General features: G+C 39.2%; 1 protein-coding gene across 6 annotated transcripts; it reads left to right on the forward strand.

Annotated features, from left to right (window-relative positions):
* The first annotated feature begins 60 nt into the window (after positions 1 to 60).
* On the forward strand, positions 61 to 12,913 carry MANSC4 (MANSC domain containing 4). 6 transcript variants are annotated; one of them, XM_060306478.1, is made up of 5 exons: positions 61 to 298; positions 4,257 to 4,311; positions 5,600 to 6,148; positions 8,875 to 9,009; positions 11,431 to 12,913. In XM_060306478.1, exons 3-5 carry the CDS (start codon positions 5,920 to 5,922, stop codon positions 12,102 to 12,104), a joined length of 1,038 nt encoding a protein of 345 aa, XP_060162461.1. In that variant the 5' UTR covers positions 61 to 298; positions 4,257 to 4,311; positions 5,600 to 5,919; the 3' UTR covers positions 12,105 to 12,913. The 6 variants fall into 6 exon arrangements, with proteins under 6 accessions (XP_060162461.1, XP_060162460.1, XP_060162459.1 ...); XM_060306477.2 differs by lacking the exon at positions 61 to 298 and adding an exon at positions 328 to 709; XM_060306476.2 differs by lacking the exon at positions 61 to 298 and adding an exon at positions 328 to 623.
* Positions 12,914 to 20,444: the final 7,531 nt, after the last annotated feature.

Below are 20,444 nucleotides of genomic sequence, written 5' to 3' on the forward strand. Positions count from 1 at the left end.
GGCGGCGCAGGGCCGCCCCCGCCCGCCCGCGCCCGCCCAGCCTCTCCGGACCAAGGCGGCCCCTCCTCCCGGTCCCGGGGGCGGTGGCTCGGCCTCGCCCCCCGGGACCGGCGGCTCAGCCCCTCCGGCCTCCGTCCGCGCCAAAAAAGGCCCGGGCGGCGATAGCTCCCCGCTCGGGTCGTCCCGGGCCGTCGGCCGGGAGGGGATCCCAGCCCCCCAGCAGGCAGCCTCCTCCCACGCCTGGCTTCTCACTTCCGCCCGCAGGACCCCCGCCGCCCGGCTCCGGCTTTCGCGGAGGGTAGGAGGTGGCAGGCCTCGGCGGCGGGCCTCGGGAAGGCGCGTCCCCGCGGCCGCCCCCGCGCGCCGGGCGCCGAGACCCTGCCGCCCGCCGGATCTGCGGCTATGCTCCGGGCGCGCGGGAGGCGGGATGAAGCCGGTTGCCTTTTCTTCCAAGGCGCCTTACCAGCGGGAAGGGATAAGGAAAAGAAACGGGCGTGGGAGGAAAGGGATGAAATAAGTCGGGGTCCGGGAGTCAAAAAGACATCACATCGGGGATCGCCAGTCCTGTCGAGTCCGGCATCGTGTCCCGGGGGGGCCGAGGCACACGGGCCGTCTCTGAGCGTGTAGGTGGCACCTCGAGCTGATTCTTCGGAATGGTCATCGCGTAGGAGCCATCTTGCAGGAAGAAGGGCCAGCCAGATGGTAGCAGGTTCTGCAGGTCTCGGCGCACGGGGTGCGCCCGATAGAAAGGGCTGGGAAGCAGAGGAGCTTGTATTTGCTGCTGGGGCCTGTTCTCTTTATGCTATTAAAAGAAAGAAGTACAACTCAACTAAATAAAGTTAGATCACGTGCCTTTTAAATATTTTCTAACAGCCATTGCATTCCCAATTTCAGTTTGGTTGGACTAGCCATCACGGAATGTTACCTCTGAGCAAAAGGTCTGGCCGCTTTTACGCATATTTGCCTTCAGAGGTGGCTCTTCTCGCCACCCTCTTACCCTTCCCTTACCCCTGACCCTGCAGTCTGAGGACTTCATAAGGAAGGATACTTCTTCCCCATCTTCTTACACCGAACATTGCAAATAGAAACGTCACCCCAAATAATAAGGATCTTGTGCTGCTCATGAGCTATGAATTAATCCTCAAAAGGCGGAGTAGGCGGTAATTGTTAGGTTACCTTTGAGTAGAAGAAGGGATAGTATTGGGAGGGAGCAATGTGTGTGTGTGTGTGTGTGTGTGTGTGTGTGTGTGTGTGTGTGGTGTGTGTGTGTGTGGTGTGTGTGTGTGTGGTGTGTGTGTGTGTGTGTGTGTGTGTGTGTGTGTGTGTGTGTGTGTGTGTGTGTGTGTGTGTGTGTGTGTGTGTGTGTGTGTGTGTGTGTGTGTGTGTTGTTTTCACCCTTATCTTAACCAAAAACCGCTTGGAAACTTTCTCAGACCAGAGACTGAGAACCAAATAGTAGTCCTCTACTTGGGGAGAGAATATGTATTTGGACTTTTTTTTTTTTTTTAACAAGTTTTAGCTTTCTTCATGAATGACAAGTTGTTAAATAGTAACTTCTTCGTAAGTACATTGCCGGGTATTTCAAACAAAAGATACCTCCTACAAAGCTAATTAACATTTTATGTTAGGAAGGGGAAGGGTTAAAAAACAGAGGAGAAAGTCATGTCGTAAAACATGAAATTCTTTCAACACATTGTTCGGTTACATTTGCACTTCTTTCTGTGTAACTAACAGCTTCACAGTGAGGTGTTGTCATCCCTTATTTTCTTTATAATACACCATGAACAAGAAACTAAAATTTTGAAGACAGAAAAAAATTCTAGTAGGTTCTGGCCTCCCTGGGAAAAGTGAAGGAAACAAAGATGGACCTATGACTTGCCTCTTTCAAGATATTTTCTTGGATCCTGGGAAAAACGTCTAGCTTTCACCTTGTTTCAGCTGGCCTTTAAATCCTTACTGATACAATTCAGTTCTCACCTGGCCCTTTCACACTTCTTTTCTCAATGAGCATGTAGTGGAGACATCTAAGGTTCTTTGGGGGTAGGTGGTCATGAATTTAGCATCCTCTAATGTTCCACGTCCAGCATTAGGCATTTAGCTGGGGAAATTTTGCTGGAAGTTGCCCCCTGTGTCAGAGTCTTGGACCTGGGATTTATTTGTCCCTCCATCAGCGACAGTGCCAGATTCAGTGGGGCAGCGAAGAACAGGCTCTTAGTCTCTCCTTGGTCCCTTTAGAATCTTTCACCAGTGGATGCTTTTGTTTCCCAGCCATCATAGATATGCCTCAGACTGGTATTTTCTTGCTTTTTAAAAACAGACCAAAAAAAACCCATGTGCACTAGAAAGGTAATTCACGGACAGTAATATTATCGGAGCAGATCTTGGGCAGGTAATCTGGGGTGTCAGCTTGATAGTACTGGGCACTGATCCTGTAAGCTTTTTGGCCCCTGACATAAGTTCATTTAGAATTGAAAGCCTCTTAAAGATCAAGTCATTTTAATAACTCACAAAGTAAGTTTTCTGTTAAACTAGAAATGCAAAGTCAAAGCAAGATAAACTATTTTAAATAAAAAATTATTTTTAAGCTTCATGAAAATGTTGCTTGTCTATAGCTGGAGGTATACTTTTATAGTTATCCACTGATTAATGAATAATAAAGAGTGGCCTTTGTGGCACCATGATTCACTTCAAACACATAATGATCTGTTTAACAAAACCCTAAAGTAATGGTCAAACACAGAGTTAGGCTATTTCTTCAAGAATTTTTATGGAAGGTATATATACCTTTTGACCTAGAATGGAAAAAAATCAAAGTACAAGATGTTTGTCACAGTGTTGCTTTGAATAATAAAAAAATTGAAAAACAATGTATAATGTTAGGAGTAGCTAACATTTATTGAAAGTTTATTACATGTTGTAAATGCTCTCCGTAGATTATAATGTTTTAATACTCTTTTACAACTATGGCTCAGAGTAAATTTTGGTACATGGGTAGAATGAAATACCATAGAGCTATTACAATTTTAGATGTAGAGCTTTCTTGAGAGACACTGAACATGTAATTTTACACTGGATTTTTAAAAAACAGTTTCTGAAACTGTGAATCCATTTTTGTAAAATTGTATATAAGTATCTATTTTTTGAATGGAGATGTCTGGAAGGATGTTTACCAAAATGTTAACATTGTAAGATCTTGGATGGTTATTATTTCTTATTGTACTGTTCGGTATGGTTTGGGTTTTTTAAGTGAATGCATGTCACTTTAATAATTAATGATATATTCCAATTTCTCAGGCCCCATTTTACAAAATGATTTCCACCAATTTTATGAACTGATGAAATGAAAATGTTAAGTAAATACTACAATTAGCATCTTTAAAACAAGGATGACATATTGACTTTTTTTAATCTTTTGAATTTAGGAAACCTATGCTATTACTTCACTACCACTTAAAAATTGTTTATCTCTATTTTTTAGTACCTCCAATACTTCTAAATCAACTTTATTTCTTTTTTGTTTTTTTAATAAGCAAAACTGAAATATCTTGCTTTCATTAAAGCATAGGGGGCAATTTAAATGAGTTTAAAGTAGCACAGTTCTTAAAATGATTCTATTTAATTCAGGCTGAGCATTTCATGTAGGCAAAACTTTCACTTATTTCAGTCACCTATTTCAGTGTTTTCCAAACATCTTAGGAAATCACCTGAGACACTTTTTATAAAAATAAGAATTCTGGTTCCCACACCAGAGCTACTGAATCAGGCTCATGCGGGGATGTTTCTGCTCCACATCTCAGTTGGTTGAAGTTTTCTCCCTCTGTCCCTGCTGTTCAGTTTTTAATCTCTCCTTTTCAAAATACCCAGCTCCAAGAAGTTACCTGTTTCCAGACTCAATGTTTATCAATCACCCCAAAATTTATTTTAAAAAATTTTAGAGCCTGCTTTTACATTGGAACTTGTAGATTCTTTAAAATGCAACTTTGGTCTCCCCTTGAATATCCTCTGACAGCAAAAGGATTAAACAACTGTGGATTGTTCCACTATCCCTGCAGGGAACATGAGAACTTCAAGGAATTATATATCACAGGAAAGAAACCACATTTAATGCGACTGAAAGATGTGGAGGTTAGAAGGTTAGAAAGTTGACTTTCCGGTTTATGTCCCCAGGGCATGAACTAATCAAAATAGCTATGGAACCTCATGGTAAAACAGGGAGTACTCTTTTGTTCCTCATCTGTCTCCTGTTTTGCCTTTAGGAAACCTCTCTTCCCTCTTTCCTCCGAACAGATGAAACAGTCAGATTGCTTGCAGGTAAGCAACTGAAACTTGCTTTCTAAGAGAAGTTCATTAGAATAAAATATTTTTTATTTTTAGTGCATTTTATGTGGCTTATGGAAGGTTAGGTGTTAGTCCATGATATAATTTTTGCTCAGAAGAAAGTGAAATTTTTTTAAAGTTATTCTGTCTTTTGACTGTCATCCTCTTTGTTATCAATCGTTAATACTATGCTTCTAAAAATCAAAAGATATGATTATTAAACTTATTAATAGACAGGTGAAGAGATGAAAGTTCAAAGAATGTTAACATTTTTGTGTCAAGTGAGTGTGCAAAAAAGTATAAGAGAAACAGATCACCAGAGAGAAAAAGTTTCTTTTTTTTTCTTTTTTTAAAAGAGCAGTATGGTACTTTATGCCCCAAACTAATTACCACTAATGTTTTGTATAAAAATGGATACAAAAAAGCAACAGTTCCATGCTTTGAACTAATTTCATCTTGGAATGTATGGGATATGGAACACACAGTCTTCACAAAGGAAGCCATTTTCACTGTTTTTAATATTTTTTTCAAATGTTTTGGCATTGCAGTGGAAGTAACTTTATTAATATGTAGAAATTTAAAACTATTTCCCTAATGCACATTTCTTGTAACTACATCTGCTCAGAGATGCCTTTATGTGTGTGCTTCCCAAAGACTTCTTTGTAACTTGAAAACATAAATATCAGAAAACAGATTAGGCAACCCCCAGTTTGAACTTCATCACAATTTTCAATTATGCTTTTTAGTCTTGATTGAACAAAATACACTTTAATGGGTGTTGTGCTTCATCTATGTTATAAGGATATTCTTTTGGCTGGATCTTTAATCTTCTTTTTAAAAAGCTTGCAGCTAGCCTTTGCAAAAAAATGCCTGGCACTAAGAAGTGACCAGGATTCATATTCAGTGTTTTCAAAATCACTGCAAAATTTAAATTTTTTATTTCATTTTCAGTTTTCATTTACTTTTGATTTTTTTTTTTTTTTTTTTGGTGAAAACAAAGAATTTAAACCCATGCTCAAACTAGTTTTCTAGTGAACCTGAATTAGAACTTCAAATCAAAGAAAATAAGATAATTGAAAAAAAAAAAACCCTGCAGTCACAAGTTTCTTAAAAAACTTTATAGAAGTGTCCTGACAAAATGATGTCTTGTTCCTGGTGAAATGGATCCTTCCTTTATCTGACATCAAGTGACTAAACTATTGTTTTCCTCAGAAACACTCTTGGCTTTCAATTTGCCTTTATATTTACTTAGTATAAGGTGTCTGTGACTTCACTTTCACAGAAAGAATAAAAGCAGAGGAAAGAATCTACGTCTTCCAAAGGCTAAAGGACAGAGTATTGAAATGGCCTGGAAAGTGTTCAGCATTAACAGCAGCAAGTCAAATGTTCACCTGGGGTGCAACTGGGAAGAAACAAAAGAAAAATCGACGTGCAGTCAAAGAGCCACTTCATTTTTCTAGAAAGTGACCCTTCACAGAGTTCCAAGGGAGCCTTCTCCCTTAGCAACAGTCCTGAAGTTCCAGAAACCATTCTAAACCCTGATGGTCAGCTTCAGCGTCTGTCTGGTCATCAGACTTATTGCCGAGTCTTCATCCCAGGGAAATGCATGTGGTGGTTGTGGCAGCAGACGTGATTTTGCTCTTAAGCATGGGGTGGACCTCAGACTCTCTCTGCTCACCCACTGTGTTTTACAGAGACTGCTGGATCCGACGCTTCCCAGGTCTCCTAATTGACCTGGAGGAGTCTCAGAAGCTGGGGGCCCAGTTCTTGAAGTATTATTCCGAAAGCACTGGTCAGAAGTGCAGTCGGAGCTGCTGTCTTAGGAAGGATGGTAAGTGTCGATGATAGACCTGAGCAAAAATCAGGGGAAACTTGCAAAATGAGGACCTAAGAAAGGACCCTTAGGCAGAGGGTGCAGTGAACAGTTGATGGGGACTAAACAAGATGCCCTGGGATGAGTCAGTGGGCAGAGAGGGAGAGACACTGAGACTGATTTTGCAGCTGGGGCCAGTGCAGGCTCCATTTACAAATCTAGTAATGACCCGGGAGGCTATGAACCTACAGGTAACAGAGAACCTCTTCTCTTCACTAAAGTGCTAAATGAAAATATTGCCTTGAGGGCTGGCTAACAATATTTCTATAGCCCAGAATATAGCATATATGATTTCAAAAATATTTCCTTTTCAAGGTTCTTTTGGTGATATTGGTGTCGTATCACACTTTTGAAATGTGCTTGCTTGGGTTGACCAAGTGTGGGGATGTACTGAACAGGAATTTCGATTGTGATTCATGTTTTGAAAGAAATAGGGAAATATATGTCAACTAGAAAAAGAGGAAAGGAGGGAGAGAGAGAGAGAGTGTGTGTGAGAGAGAGAGAGAATGAGAGAGAGAGAAAGTTAGTTTTCAAAATATCCTAACAGAATTTTTTTTTTTGTCTGAAATCTGGATTCAGGGTTAAATATCATTCATATAATATAATCAAGGCCTATAACTAGGAAAACATTTCATTGTTGCAGAATTTCAAGTTACATTTGATTAAAGACTTCATTTATTTTTCATTTTTCCAAGATTTGAAAGCTACTTGGAAAGAAACAACAAAAGCAACACAGCACTTTAAAATAATTCTCTTGTTGTTCCACATTTTCTTCCCGTGATTTCTTACTGACTCTCATTGCCAATGCCTCCTATCCAATTATCCATGTAAGATTTCTGGGATGCAAATTGGAGCTCCTTGGAGAGTCTAAACCGACTGTCAAGAGACCACAGTGTGAGAAGTTGTCACAGGCTTAGCCCTCAAAAGTTAATCAGGCACAGAAGAGAGCAATTAATTTATAAAAGGGAAATTTTGGAAAAGGTAGCAAATCTAGATATTCTGCTTTCAGATGCTTATAACCCCAGAAGCCTTCACTGAGAAGAGATGAGGGAGGGGTGATACCTTTTCAGCATTTTCCCGTGGCATGAATTTACCTGACTCTCCACACCAGGGAAGCTGTGGCCTCTGGACTTTTGGGGATACTAAAAGCATCCAGTAGAATTCCAGGATTTTAGAGCCTCTGTGGCTTCCAAGTTGTGGCTTTCTTTCTCCAGAAGAAGAAAAGGCATGAACACACATCCCAGTTTTTACCTAGAAGCCAGAACTTTAAAATGCACAATCCTGCAATAGCTAACCTACTCAGAACTGGGACTCTGAAATATGCATGAAGAATGTAAAAGAGCTTGAAAAATTGCTCCCTACAGCATCCACTACTTTATCAGAAATTTAGATGTCTAAATTTGAATATTCTTTCTTCCTTTTCCTTAAACTTTACAGCACAGTCCTCAGGGAATGTATTTGTAATCTATAATGTATTAGCAATGTATTATTAATTGACTTTTGTCCTATTCTGTCTCCTTCTGGAAAAATAGAGTGTAGAAACACGGGGTGTCCCAGAAGTAATAGGGGAGATGTAACCCCCGCAGTTAACCTTACACAGAAGCAGAGCAGGTTCTGCCAGCAATTCCACAGCAGCTGTAGGCACACTCGGAGGTCTGGTAATCGTACACTCTCCCTCCGTAATCTCATTTTATTAAAGAAGCTGATACCTTTGGGCCAATGAATATTTCCCATCACATGGTTCCTACTACACTACAGCAGGAGGAAAATCTGTGCTGCACTTAAAGGAGGACAGACTGAAGATTTGCATTCAACAAATCTGACCTTCCAGAAATAACATGGTATCTTTTATGGAGCAAATCTACTTAGAAAAGGGGAGCCGGCAAGAGCAAGTGAGGAGCCCATCCCCACTAGAATCCCAAATGCTAACCACCTTGTCTGTCTACTCCCTTCCTCTCTGAATGACACCGATCAGCTTTTCACTGGACGTGGCTTTGCAGCATGGGGCTAGCACACACCCGCAGTCGGGGTCGAGGTAATGTTCACCCAGCCTGCTGCCTTTATGCCACCTGGGCCTCTCCCAACAACACGGGTCATTACTGTTTTTGCCCTTCCTATCACTCCCCCTTTTGTTACAGGCTTTGTCTATTTTTTTCCCTCTTTCTTTCTCTGTTGAACTTCAGTGCCTTAGTATTCTGAGAGGGTATTGCATCTAGAAATCTGATCTATATAAATCCCCAGAGGTTTTTGTAGCCAACTGGATTTTCCTGAACATAAAATACTGGGACTGGGAAATGATTCCAGGTAATCTGTGTAGCATGGGGTGTGTGAAAGATTACTGAGAATATTGGTAGCTATTTTCTTTTTTTTTTTTTACATCTCTACTAGAGTATAATTGCTTTACAATGGTGTGTTAGTTTCTGCTTTATAACAAAGTGAATCAGTTATACATATACATATGTTCCCATATCTCTTCCCTCTTGCAGCTATTTTTTTGAAGAGGCATTTTCCCATATTCACAGAAGCATTTGCGATAGTTCATAATGTTCTGTAAGATGTCTGAACATAGCCCTGCCACGTACTGTTAATCCAGTGCTCTTGAAAGAAATGTAAGCTACTCAGAGCTCAACAAGCTGCAGAAATCAAGACCATCTGCAGATGTACTTTGCCTGCTTCCTTTTCAGTTTTCTGTAACTTGGCTGTCTTCTTCCATGACCCTATTCATGGCGATGTCAACTGCCTCCATATTCACTGCCCAACCCTGGAGAGCTGCATATTGGAGCCCGGAACCAGCGCCATTTTATACAACATAACAGACGGTAATGATTTATGTCCTTTGTATGTATTTTGAAGAATGTCAGTGATATTTTAGTAGAGGCATAAAACCTAGAAATTGGTGGGCAGTAGCCATGTATGAATCTAAATCATTATTTCCCAGTGAAGTCTGTCTGGAAAAGTTTGGGACTTCCAGGGCAGAAAACTAAAAGGAAATTCCCATTCATTTGGCATGTTCAGCAAGGATGAGTTCATCCCAGATACAAATCATATGTGACTGAACAAGAGCACTGTATTTCATTTATTCCAAGAGCCTTCAGCAAGAACCAAAATAGGTATTTCTACTGTAGTGGTTAAGGATACCACTAGGAAATAAAGAAAATGCTAAATGTCAGTTTTGAGGTTCGCTGATGCTGTATACAAGGATTCTACAAAGATGGATGTCAGGGATGGGGAAATGCACTTACAGCCACACATTAGCAAGCATTGGTCCCAAGATAACGACTGCATTTTCCTTTAGAAAAATACATATTTAAGTGTCCTTTCCCGTGTATATAATCTCAGGGTACAAATCAGTAAACATCAAAGAATAGATTTTTGCCAACACGATACAAAGGAGGTAAATTTTTTGATCAGTCTGTACTTATTGAACACATAATGCTCCATGCTGTGATCCACACTGCATGAGATTACAGCCATATCTCTGCCCTCGAGCTCCTTCTAATCTAGTTGATGCAACAAGTCTTACAATTAGTGTAAGATGTACAATTAAATACAAAAATGTGTGATACTGCCCCAAGTACAAAGGCTCACAAGAAGGGGAGACTAAAGAAAGCTCAATTATTCAGAGGAGGCTTCATGGAAGAGGCCAGGTAGAGGCAAGATAAGGAGCTCCGTATCACACCCCAGGAAAGCACAAACACTGGTGTGGCTCCAATAGGGGCACATTTGGGGCTGCAATGGAAATATGGGCAGGATAGGGTAGGCCAGGTAACAAAAGGACAGAGGAGAGTTTTGGTTTGACTTTGTCAGAAATATGGGACCAGCAAAGGTATTTCATGAGAAAGCACTATCATTAAAGTGATGTCTGGTTATCTTAGCCCAGGAAAATTATGTGTAGGATGCAGATTAGAAAATGCAGTCAGGGTAATGTTATATCTGGACAAGGTGACTATAGTTGCAGCGAAGAGGAGGGATGGTTGCTAGCATATTGGTAAGGGCTTGGATAGCACTTAGATGCTTTTTGGATAAAGAAGAAGAGAACTGAGGATTCAAAAATCCCGTTGCAGTGCAGAGTCCAGCATGGGTGACAGAAGAATGATGATGCTGCTGAAAAAGACAAAGAGGTAGACCAGATGATGGTTTTGAGAATGCCAGCGGTGATGTGAGATGTTTAGGTGGGAACCTCCAGTAGAGCACAGGAGAACTGAGATCAGAGCTCAAGAAAGAGGAAAAAACTGGGGATGTGGATTTCAGGGCCATCAATGTAGTGGTGACAGTTGATGAGGATAATCTTTTGGTGACTGGGGGTGGGAGGGTGGTTGGTATGGGATGACGAGAAATACAGCAGAAAACCAAGGACTAAAGACTAAAGATTATCGGACAATCAGTGAGGACCAAGGAGAGAACCAGCACAAAGGAAGGGAAAAGCGAGAGGCAGGCAGTCTGAGATAAAGTGCCAAAGGAATTTGGGGTCCAGGGAGTCACGGGAGAAGAATGCAAGGAGAGGTGGCCATCAGTATCAAGAACAAGAGAGAAGCCAAAGCAATGAGATACAGTGATCAGGAAATAGGGAAAGTACTGATCACCCCAGAAGCAGAATTGGCAGAATAGTGAGGATGAAAACAAAATGACAGAAGGCACAAAACAAAGTCAGAAAGGAAAGGAAGGGAGTAGGTGATGGTGTGTTGAGAGTGAGAGCACGCTCAAGAGAGACTGAAAGGGAAACAGTGTGACAACTGTAAAGCTGTTGAGAGTTTTTGAAGCCAGAGGGACAGGAGTTTTACAAGAAGAGAGAGAACCCTGAAGGTCCTCAGGCACTGGACCCTCAGGCACTGGGAAGGGATGAGATTTAGGGCTCTGCTAATAATTTTGAATAGTTACACTTCTCAGGCCCCATTTTGTTTGACTTTAATTGTCATACATATCAAATGGTTACTGTTTCTGCAGCTCTTGCCCAATACTGCTATTGTTGCGCAAAAGCCCTGGCAGTTTTCTCCACGTGTGATGTAGCCAAGTTCGTTTGCAACAGAAAATGTCTTAGAAAGTTAAGAAAAATTCAAACATGGCTAGTATGCTTCTAAGCCTTTCAGAAGTAGGCTGAAACTTGAAATTAGGTGGAACTTGAAATTAGCTTAGTTCAATAACTTATAGTGGCAAAATCCAAGACTTCTCCAAACTGTACTTTAAGGTCCTGTCTTCTAAATTAAAAATAAAATTTAAATGATGCCTTATTTATATTTCAGGTGTAGATCCAGATTTGCTGGTTTTTGAACAATCACTGCCCACATATCTAAACACCCGTTATTCATCTAACATACGGGAGAGACTAAGGATTCTAAAAGCTATGTATTTAGATAAACAACAAACGACCATGATAAACCAAATGCTACCATCAGTAGAGGCTCCATCTTCAACCACATATCAAGATTTGTTTGCAACCACAAATGATACTAGGTATTCCAAGGAATTAACCACAGACTCTTGGGCAAGATTCATTTCTCTGAATGACTCCATTACCACAAACATAAATATGGTGTCAGCCAGTACCAAGTTCATCAGCAATCCAGATAACAAGACTATTTCTCCTTTCTTTGTGCCGACAGACACAAAACTTTCTCATGTGCCTTTTCCATCCCAACTCAACAGTAGCAAACAAGTACTGAACAAAACCAAAGGGTACAACAGCAGAAACCGTACATCTGAGAATGAAGACACAACACCTGATGGGGCACCTGTGACTTCCAAGACGTGGTTGGTTCCTGTGGTCCTCTGCACTTCTGTCACCTTCCTCTGCTGTTGTGTAGTCATCCTGGCATCTGGATGCTGTCGAAAGCACCAGGGCCAGTATAAACTAGGACAGAGAAAGTCAGGATCCAAGCAAATTAAAAAATGTACCATTCTGAAGGAGCGCTCTTAATGGTAAAAGATGTGAGCATTGTAAGCTTTTAAGAGTATCATTTGTAGTTTTCTGTAAGACGAGGGCAGTTTGGTTAAAAAAAAACAAAAAGCACAGATACCCATTCTTACCAATCTCTAAAGAATGCCAATGTTTGATAAACATAATTGTCTTTTTGATTATTTCCATTTTTTGAATAGTGTACCTTTGGCTGAAGTTCGAAAATTCTAATCTCTGCAGTTATTCAGCACCATGTAAGAGATAGTTTTAAGTGCTGTACATGTATTAACTTGTTGATTCCTTGAACTCTGTGAGATAAGTATACTACTGTTAACTATTACACTGTTCTTATCACATTTTACAGATGAGGAAACTGAGGAAAGAGAGGCTAAGTATCTTGCCTAAAGTCACACAGCTAGTATGTAGCAAAGCCTGACTTAATAGGCAACATGGTTAAAAAGTCCATGCTCAAAATCACTGTTGGACTACAAGCCTCCATTTTCTCAATGAGTATGGAAAAAAGATACAGGGAGGAAAACACCATAACATCATATTTGGTTCCTGTCAAGGTCACATTATTGTCACATATTTTAATGAAATCTTTTAGTGGCTTGAGCAGAAAAGCACTATAAACGATTACAGTTACTAACCCATGAGCAAAAGTTTCCTGATTTTTATATAATTTTTTATGTTCAATTGATTAATCTTTCTCAATCTTAATCGATCAGCTTCTTTTTCAAAAACTGACATGCCTCTCAATAATTATGGCACTAAGATCTTTGAGTTTTCTGTTGACTTCTGTTGAATAAATCTTGGGAGTTTTTAGTTTATGTCCCTCAGTTGTATAAGTTGTTTTCCCAGGTGCAAATATTAGCTCTAGGTATTTCACGCTCTGTCCACTTACACCAGATTCACCCCTAAATCTTATACTCTGACTCTTAAGCGTAGAAAACTGTAATTCAAGTCTCTAATGATCTTAAACTTTAGGCCCTTAATCTCATCTCTGAAAATATTTTTTAATGTGAGGACATTGAAAGACAGCCATTTAAGCATAATGAATAAAGAGGAAATCCTATTATAAGATTAATAAAATAGCACTCTTCCCTCAGAATATTAACCACAAATAAGTCTGAATTTTTAAAATATAATCGATTTACATTAATTTGCTATTCATATTACATATCATAAATGTTATCAATTTCTTTCTTAATACATTAGGGAAAAAAACTCAGGCAATTTGGGGGGGATATCAAGATTTAAATTACCTTAAAATATTTAAGTTATTCAGGAAGCTGTTTTTAAAAATTATTTGTATAGACATTCTTTTATTTTTATTTTATTTATTTTTTTCTTTTTTAAACATCTTTATTGGAGCATAATTGCTTTACAATGGTATGTTAGTTTCAGCTTCACAACAAAATGAATCAGCCATATATATACATATGTTCCCATATCTCTTCCCGCTTGCGTCACCCTCCCTCCCACCCTCCCTATCCCACCCCTCCAGGCGGTCACACAGCACCGAGCTGATCTCCCTGTGCTATGCGGCTGCTTCCCACTAGCTATCTACCTTACGTTTGGTAGTGTATACATGTCCATGCCTCTTTATTGCTTTGTCACCGTTTACCCTTCCCCCTCCCCATAGCCTCAAGTCCATTCTCTAGTAAGTCTGTGTCTTTATTCCTGTTTCACCCCTAGGTTTTTCATGACATTTTTTTTTTCTTAAATTCCATATATATGTGTTAGCATACGGTATTTGTCTCTCTCTTTCTGACTTACTTCACTCTGTATGACAGACTCTAGGTCTATCCACCTCATTACAAATAGCTCAATTTCGTCTCTTTTTATGGCTGAGTAATACTCCATTGTATATATGTGCCACATCTTCTTTATCCATTCATCCGATGATGGACACTTAGGTTGTTTCCATCTCTGGGCTATTGTAAATAGAGCTGCAATGAACATTTTGGTACATGACTCTTTTTGAATTATGGTTTTCTCAGGGTATATGCCCAGTAGTGGGATTGCTGGGTCATATGGTAGTTCTATTTGTAGCTTTTTAAGGAACCTCCATACTGTTCTCCACAGTGGCTGTATCAATTTACATTCCCACCAACAGTGTAAGAGGGTTCCCTTTTCTCCACACCCTCTCCAGCATTTATTGTTTGTAGATTTTTTGATGATGGCCATTCTGACTGGTGTGAGATGATATCTCATTGTAGTTTTGATTTGCATTTCTCTAATGATTAGTGATGTTGAGCATTCTTTCATGTGTTTGTTGGCACTCTGTATATCTTCTTTGGAGAAATGTCTATTTAGGTCTTCTGCCCATTTTTGGATTGGGTTGTTTGTTCTTTTGTTATTAAGCTGCATGAGCTGCTTATAAATTTTGGAGATTAATCCTTTGTCAGTTGCTTCATTTGCAAATATTTTCTCCCATTCTGAGGGTTGTCGTTTGGTCTTCTTTATGGTTTCCTTTGCTGCGCAAAAGCTTTTAAGTTTCATTAGGTCCCATTTGTTTACTTTTGTTTTTATTTCCATTTCTCTAGGAGGTGGGTCAAAAAGGATCTTGCTGTGATTTATGTCATAGAGTGTTCTGCCTATGTTTTCCTCTAAGAGTCTGATAGTTTCTGGCCTTACATTTAGGTCTTTAATCCATTTTGAGCTTATTTTTGTGTATGGTGTTAGGGAGTGATCTAATCTCATACTTTTACATGTAGCTGTCCAGTTTTCCCAGCACCACTTATTGAATAGGCTGTCCTTTCTCCACTGTACATTTCTGCCTCCTTTGTCAAAGATAAGGTGACCATATGTGCGTGGGTTTATCTCTGGGCTTTCTATCCTGTTCCATTGATCTATATTTCTGTTTTTGTGCCAGTACCATACTGTCTTGATTACTGTAGCTTTGTAGTATAGTCTGAAGTCAGGAAGCCTGATTCCTCCAGCTCCATTTTTCGTTCTCAAAATTGCTTTGGCTATTCGGGGTCTTTTGTGTTTCCATACAAATTGTGAGATTTTTTGTTCTAGTTCTGTGAAAAATGCCAGTGGTAGTTTGATAGGGATTGCATTGAATCTGTAGATTGCTTTGGGTAGTAGAGTCATTTTCACAATGTTGATTCTTCCAATCCAAGAACATGGTATATCTCTCCATCTATTTGTATCATCTTTAATTTCTTTCATCAGTGTCTTATAATTTTCTGCATACAGGTCTTTTGTCTCCTTAGGTAGGTTTATTCCTAGGTATTTTATTCTTTTTGTTGCAATGGTAAATGGGAGTGTTTTCTTGATTTCACTTTCAGATTTTTCATCCTTAGTGTATAGGAATGCCAGAGACTTCTGTGCATTAATTTTGTATCCTGCTACTTTACCAAATTCATTGATTAGCTCTAGTAGTTTTCTGGTAGCATCTTTAGGGTTCTGTATGTATAGTATCATGTCATCTGCAAACAGTGACAGCTTTACTTCTTCTTTTCCGATTTGGATTCCTTTTATTTCCTTTTCTTCTCTGATTGCTGTGGCTAAAACTTCCAAAACTATGTTGAATAAGAGTGGTGAGAGTGGGCAACCTTGTCTTGTTCCTGATCTTAGTGGAAATGCTTTCAGTTTTTCACCATTGAGGACGATGTTGGCTGTGGGTTTGTCATATATGGCCTTTATTATGTTGAGGAAAGTTCCCTCTATGCCTACTTTCTGCAGGGTTTTTATCATAAATGGGTGTTGAATTTTGTCAAAAGCTTTCTCTGCATCTATTGAGATGATCATATGGTTTTTCTCCTTCAGTTTGTTAATATGGTTTATCACGTTGATTGATTTGCGTATATTGAAGAATCCTTGCATTCCTGGAATAAACCCCACTTGATCATGGTGTATGATCCGTTTAATGTGCTGTTGGATTCTGTTTGCTAGTATTTTGTTGAGGATCTTTGCATCTATGTTCATCAGTGATATTGGCCTGTAGTTTTCTTTCTTTGTGACATCCTTGTCTGGTTTTGGTATCAGGGTGATGGTGGCCTCGTAGAATGAGTTGGGGAGTGTTCCTCCCTCTGCTATATTCTGGAAGAGTCTGAGAAGGATAGGTGATAGCTCTTCTCTAAATGTTTGATAGAATTCGCCTGTGAAGCCATCTGGTCCTGGGCTTTTGCTTGTTGGAAGATTTTTAATCACAGTTTCAATTTCAGTGCTTGTGATTGGTCTGTTCATATTTTCTATTTCTTCCTGATTCAGTCTTGGCAGGTTGTGCCTTTCTAAGAATTTGTCCATTTCTTCCAGGTTGTCCATTTTATTGGCATAGAGTTGCTTGTAGTAATCTCTCATGATCTTTTGTATTTCTGCAGTGTCAGTCGTTACTTCTCCTTTTTCATTTCTAATTCTATTGATTTGGGTCTTCTCCCTTTTTTTCTTGATGAGTCTGGCTAATGGTTTATCAATTTTGTTTATCCTTTCAAAGAACCAGCTTTTAGTTTTATTGATCTTTGCTATCGTTTCCTTCATTTCTTTTTCATTTATTTCTGATCTGATTTTTATGATTTCTTTCCTCCTGCTAACTTTGGGGTTTTTTTGTTCTTCTTTCTCTAATTGCTTTAGGTGCAAGGTTAGGTTGTTTATTCGAGATGTTTCCTGTTTCTTAAGGTAAGATTGTATTGCTATAAACTTCCCTCTTAGAACTGCTTTTGCTGCATCCCATAGATTTTGAGTCGTTGTGTCTCCATTGTCATTTGTTTCTAGGTATTTTTTGATCTCCCCTTTGATTTCTTCAGTGATCACTTCGTTATTAAGTAGTGTATTGTTTAGCCTCCATGTGTTTGTATTTTTTACAGATCTTCTCCTGTGATTGATATCGAGTCTCATAGCGTTGTGGTCGGAAAAGATACTTGATACAATTTCAATTTTCTTAAATTTACCAAGGCTTGATTTGTGACCCAAGATATGATCTATCCTTGAGAATGTTCCATGAGCACTTGAGAAAAATGTGTATTCTGTTGTTTTTGGATGGAATGTCCTATAAATATCAATTAACTCAATCTCATTTAATGTATCATTTAAAGCTTGTGTTTCCTTATTTATTTTCATTTTGGATGATCTGTCCATTGGTGAAAGTGGGGTGTTAAAGTCCCCTACTATGAATGTGTTACTGTCGATTTCCCCTTTTATGGTTGTCAGTATTTGCCTTATGTATTGAGGTGCACCTATGTTGGGTGCATAAATATTTACAATTGTTATATCTTCCTCTTGGATCGATCCCTTGATCATTATGTAGTGTCCTTCTTTGTCTCTTCTAATAGTCTTTGTTTTAAAGTCTATTTTGTCTGATATGAGAATTGCTACTCCAGCTTTCTTTTGGTTTCCATTTGCATGAAATACCTTTTTCCATCCCCTTACTTTCAGTCTGTATGTGTCTCTAGGTCTGAAGTGGGTCTCTTGTAGACAGCAAATATATGGGTCTTGTTTTTGTATCCATTCAGCCAATCTGTGTCTTTTGGTGGGAGCATTTAGTCCATTTACATTTAAGGTAATTATCGATATGTGTGTTCCCATTCCCATTTTCTTAATTGTTTTGGGTTTGTTATTGTAGGTCTTTTCCTTCTTTTGTGTTTCTTGCCTAGAGAAGTTCCTTTAGCAGTTGTTGTAGAGCTGGTTTGGTGGTGCTGAACTCTCTCAGCTTTTGCTTGTCTCTAAAGGTTTTAATTTCTCTGTCAAATCTGAATGAGATCCTTGCTGGGTAGAGTAATCTTGGTTGCAGGTTTTTCTCCTTCAACACTTTCAATATGTCCTGCCACTCCCTTCTGGCTTGCAGAGTTTCTGCTGAAAGATCAGCTGTTAACCTTATGGGGATTCCCTTGTGTGTTATTTGTTGTTTTTCCCTTGCTGCTTTTAATATGTTTTCTTTGTATTTAATTTTTGACAGTTTGATTAATATGTGTCTTGGCGTATTTCTCCTTGGATTTATCCTGTATGGGACTCTCTGTGCTTCCTGGACTTGATTAACTATTTCCTTTCCCATATTAGGGAAGTTTTCAACTATAATCTCTTCAAATATTTTCTCAGTCCCTTTCTTTTTCTCTTCTTCTTCTGGAATCCCTATAATTCGAATGTTGGTACGTTTAATGTTGTCCCAGAGGTCTCTGAGACTGTCCTCAGTTCTTTTCATTCTTTTTTCTTTATTCTGCTCTGCAGTAGTTATTTCCACTATTTTATCTTCCAGGTCACTTATCCGTTCTTCTGCCTCAGTTATTCTGCTATTGATCCCATCTAGAGTAGTTTTAATTTCATTTATTGTGTTGTTCATCGTTGCTTGTTTCATCTTTAGTTCTTCTAGGTCCTTGTTAACTGATTCTTTAGACATTCTTTTAAAAGGTTATTTAATTTTCTTTCAAATATATACAAACTGAAGGTTTTCCAACTAGGGCTACCAAAAAAAAGAAGTTTTTTCTTCCTTGAGATTTCTCAGAATTTTATTTGTTCCCTAAAATTGATAACTGTTTTATAGAAATGACCATAATTTGGGAAAAACATCTTTACATTTGTAAGAAAACAAACACACTCCTTCTCTTCTTCAGCCCCTACCTTTGACCATCAGATAAACTGAGTAAACTTAGACTGTAGAGGTGACCTGAACAGTCAGCCAAGACAAAAACGACTGGGCCTAGAAACCATGTCCTTATTGGAAGCCAAAGGGACCAAAGAGAACTTCTGAATAGAATTTAAAACATTAAGAAACAAAGATCACAGGGCCTAGTCAACAACTAAGGCTAAGGTTGTTACCACCATTTAGGAAATAACCATGATATCGAAATTTTTCCAGCACTGAAACAGCCAGACCTTTGGGGAAAAAAATCTGTAATAGTCCAGTATTATGACACATTTACCAATTTTGGAAAGAAAATATGCAAAGAAAAAAACTAAAGCTCCTTACAATTAAGAAAACAGGTTTGTTCTATTTCTTAGTTGCCTATGTGTTTAAGCACCTTCTGAGCTATGAAATTTAAGAGTCTGAAGTCAGAAGTGATCGCATATCATCAGTACAGCAAAAAGTGTCCCCTAGAATCCTCATTGTAAGGATGAATATGATGTTCATTGTATACATTAGATCAATTAGAGCTTAAGGACAAGAGTCTAAATAATGACAAAAAATGCTGTTTAATTATTGCTAACATTACAATGACAGCAACGGTTACCCTTTTGAGGCAGTTTTGTATTAATCTTACAGCTCTAAGATTTTGCCATTAGGTGTCAATGCCACAGCCTTAGAGTCTTCAAGTCTTTGCTCGGCGTTAGCCAAACTGCAAAGGTTAAAAGGGCACAGTCTTCTACAAGACCACCCTTACTTGTGACACCAACTATAAGTTCGGGGGATGGGGAGTCCCCAAACCACTCTCGGGTTCAATAATTCACTAGAGGAATTCACAGAACCCAATGAAAGCTATTATACTCACAGTTACGGTTTATTACAGGGAAAAGATACAGATTAAAATCAGCCAAGGGAAGAAGCACCAAGGATGAAGTTCAGGAGTGTTCCGAACTCACAGGTTTTGGTGTCCTCTCCCCGTGGAAGAAGGATGCATTACTCTCCCAGTACCAATGTGTGACAGTATGTCTAGAGTATCGCCAACCAGGGAAACCTACCGGAGCCTCAGTGTTCTAAATTTTTATTGAGGCTCCATTACATTGGTATGACTGATCAATTACCTGGGCAGTTGATCTCAGCTGCTGGGTGGACTTACCAAGAAACTCAAAGCTCCTCAACCCTAAACACATGGTTGGTTTTCCTGGCATGCCTAGGACTATCAGGTGTAGCGAGCCCCACCTAAAATCCATTGTGACTGACTCCTGCCCTAACCAAAGACACTTCTATGAGGTATGACAGATTACCTCCCAGAAGCTGACGGGAGAGGCCAGATTCTCTTTGAGCAAGGTCAAATTCTTTATTACATATCATTACTCCATCTGCTTCCATCTTCACTGTATTATTACTACAGGACTGAGGACCCTAATCTACCACCTCTTTACATGTTCCCAGATGACAACCTCTCCTCAGCTTCTACTGTTTTCAGATGTGTCCTTATTCAATCCTGTTTCCACACCTGAGTTTTCCTCAACTCTGACTCTCTAAGAAATGTAACACTTCAATACACTTATGTATGCTTTAAACCTGATCTAGAAATTCAGTTGTATCTACTTTTTTATTCGCTATTTCCATCCAGTGGAATGGATGGAACTCAAGGCCCTATTGTTGTCCTTTATAACCTACGGACTCTTGGCCTTGCTAATACTAAATCATATCTTCAATTTATATAAATCTTTTGAGCAATTGTTCTGAAATTCATTTTGGCATTTTATGTTCTCAAATTCTGTCAAGCAAAA

This window comes from Globicephala melas, chromosome 10 (assembly GCF_963455315.2).
Source record: "Globicephala melas chromosome 10, mGloMel1.2, whole genome shotgun sequence".
NCBI classification, from domain to species: Eukaryota; Metazoa; Chordata; class Mammalia; order Artiodactyla; family Delphinidae; genus Globicephala; species Globicephala melas.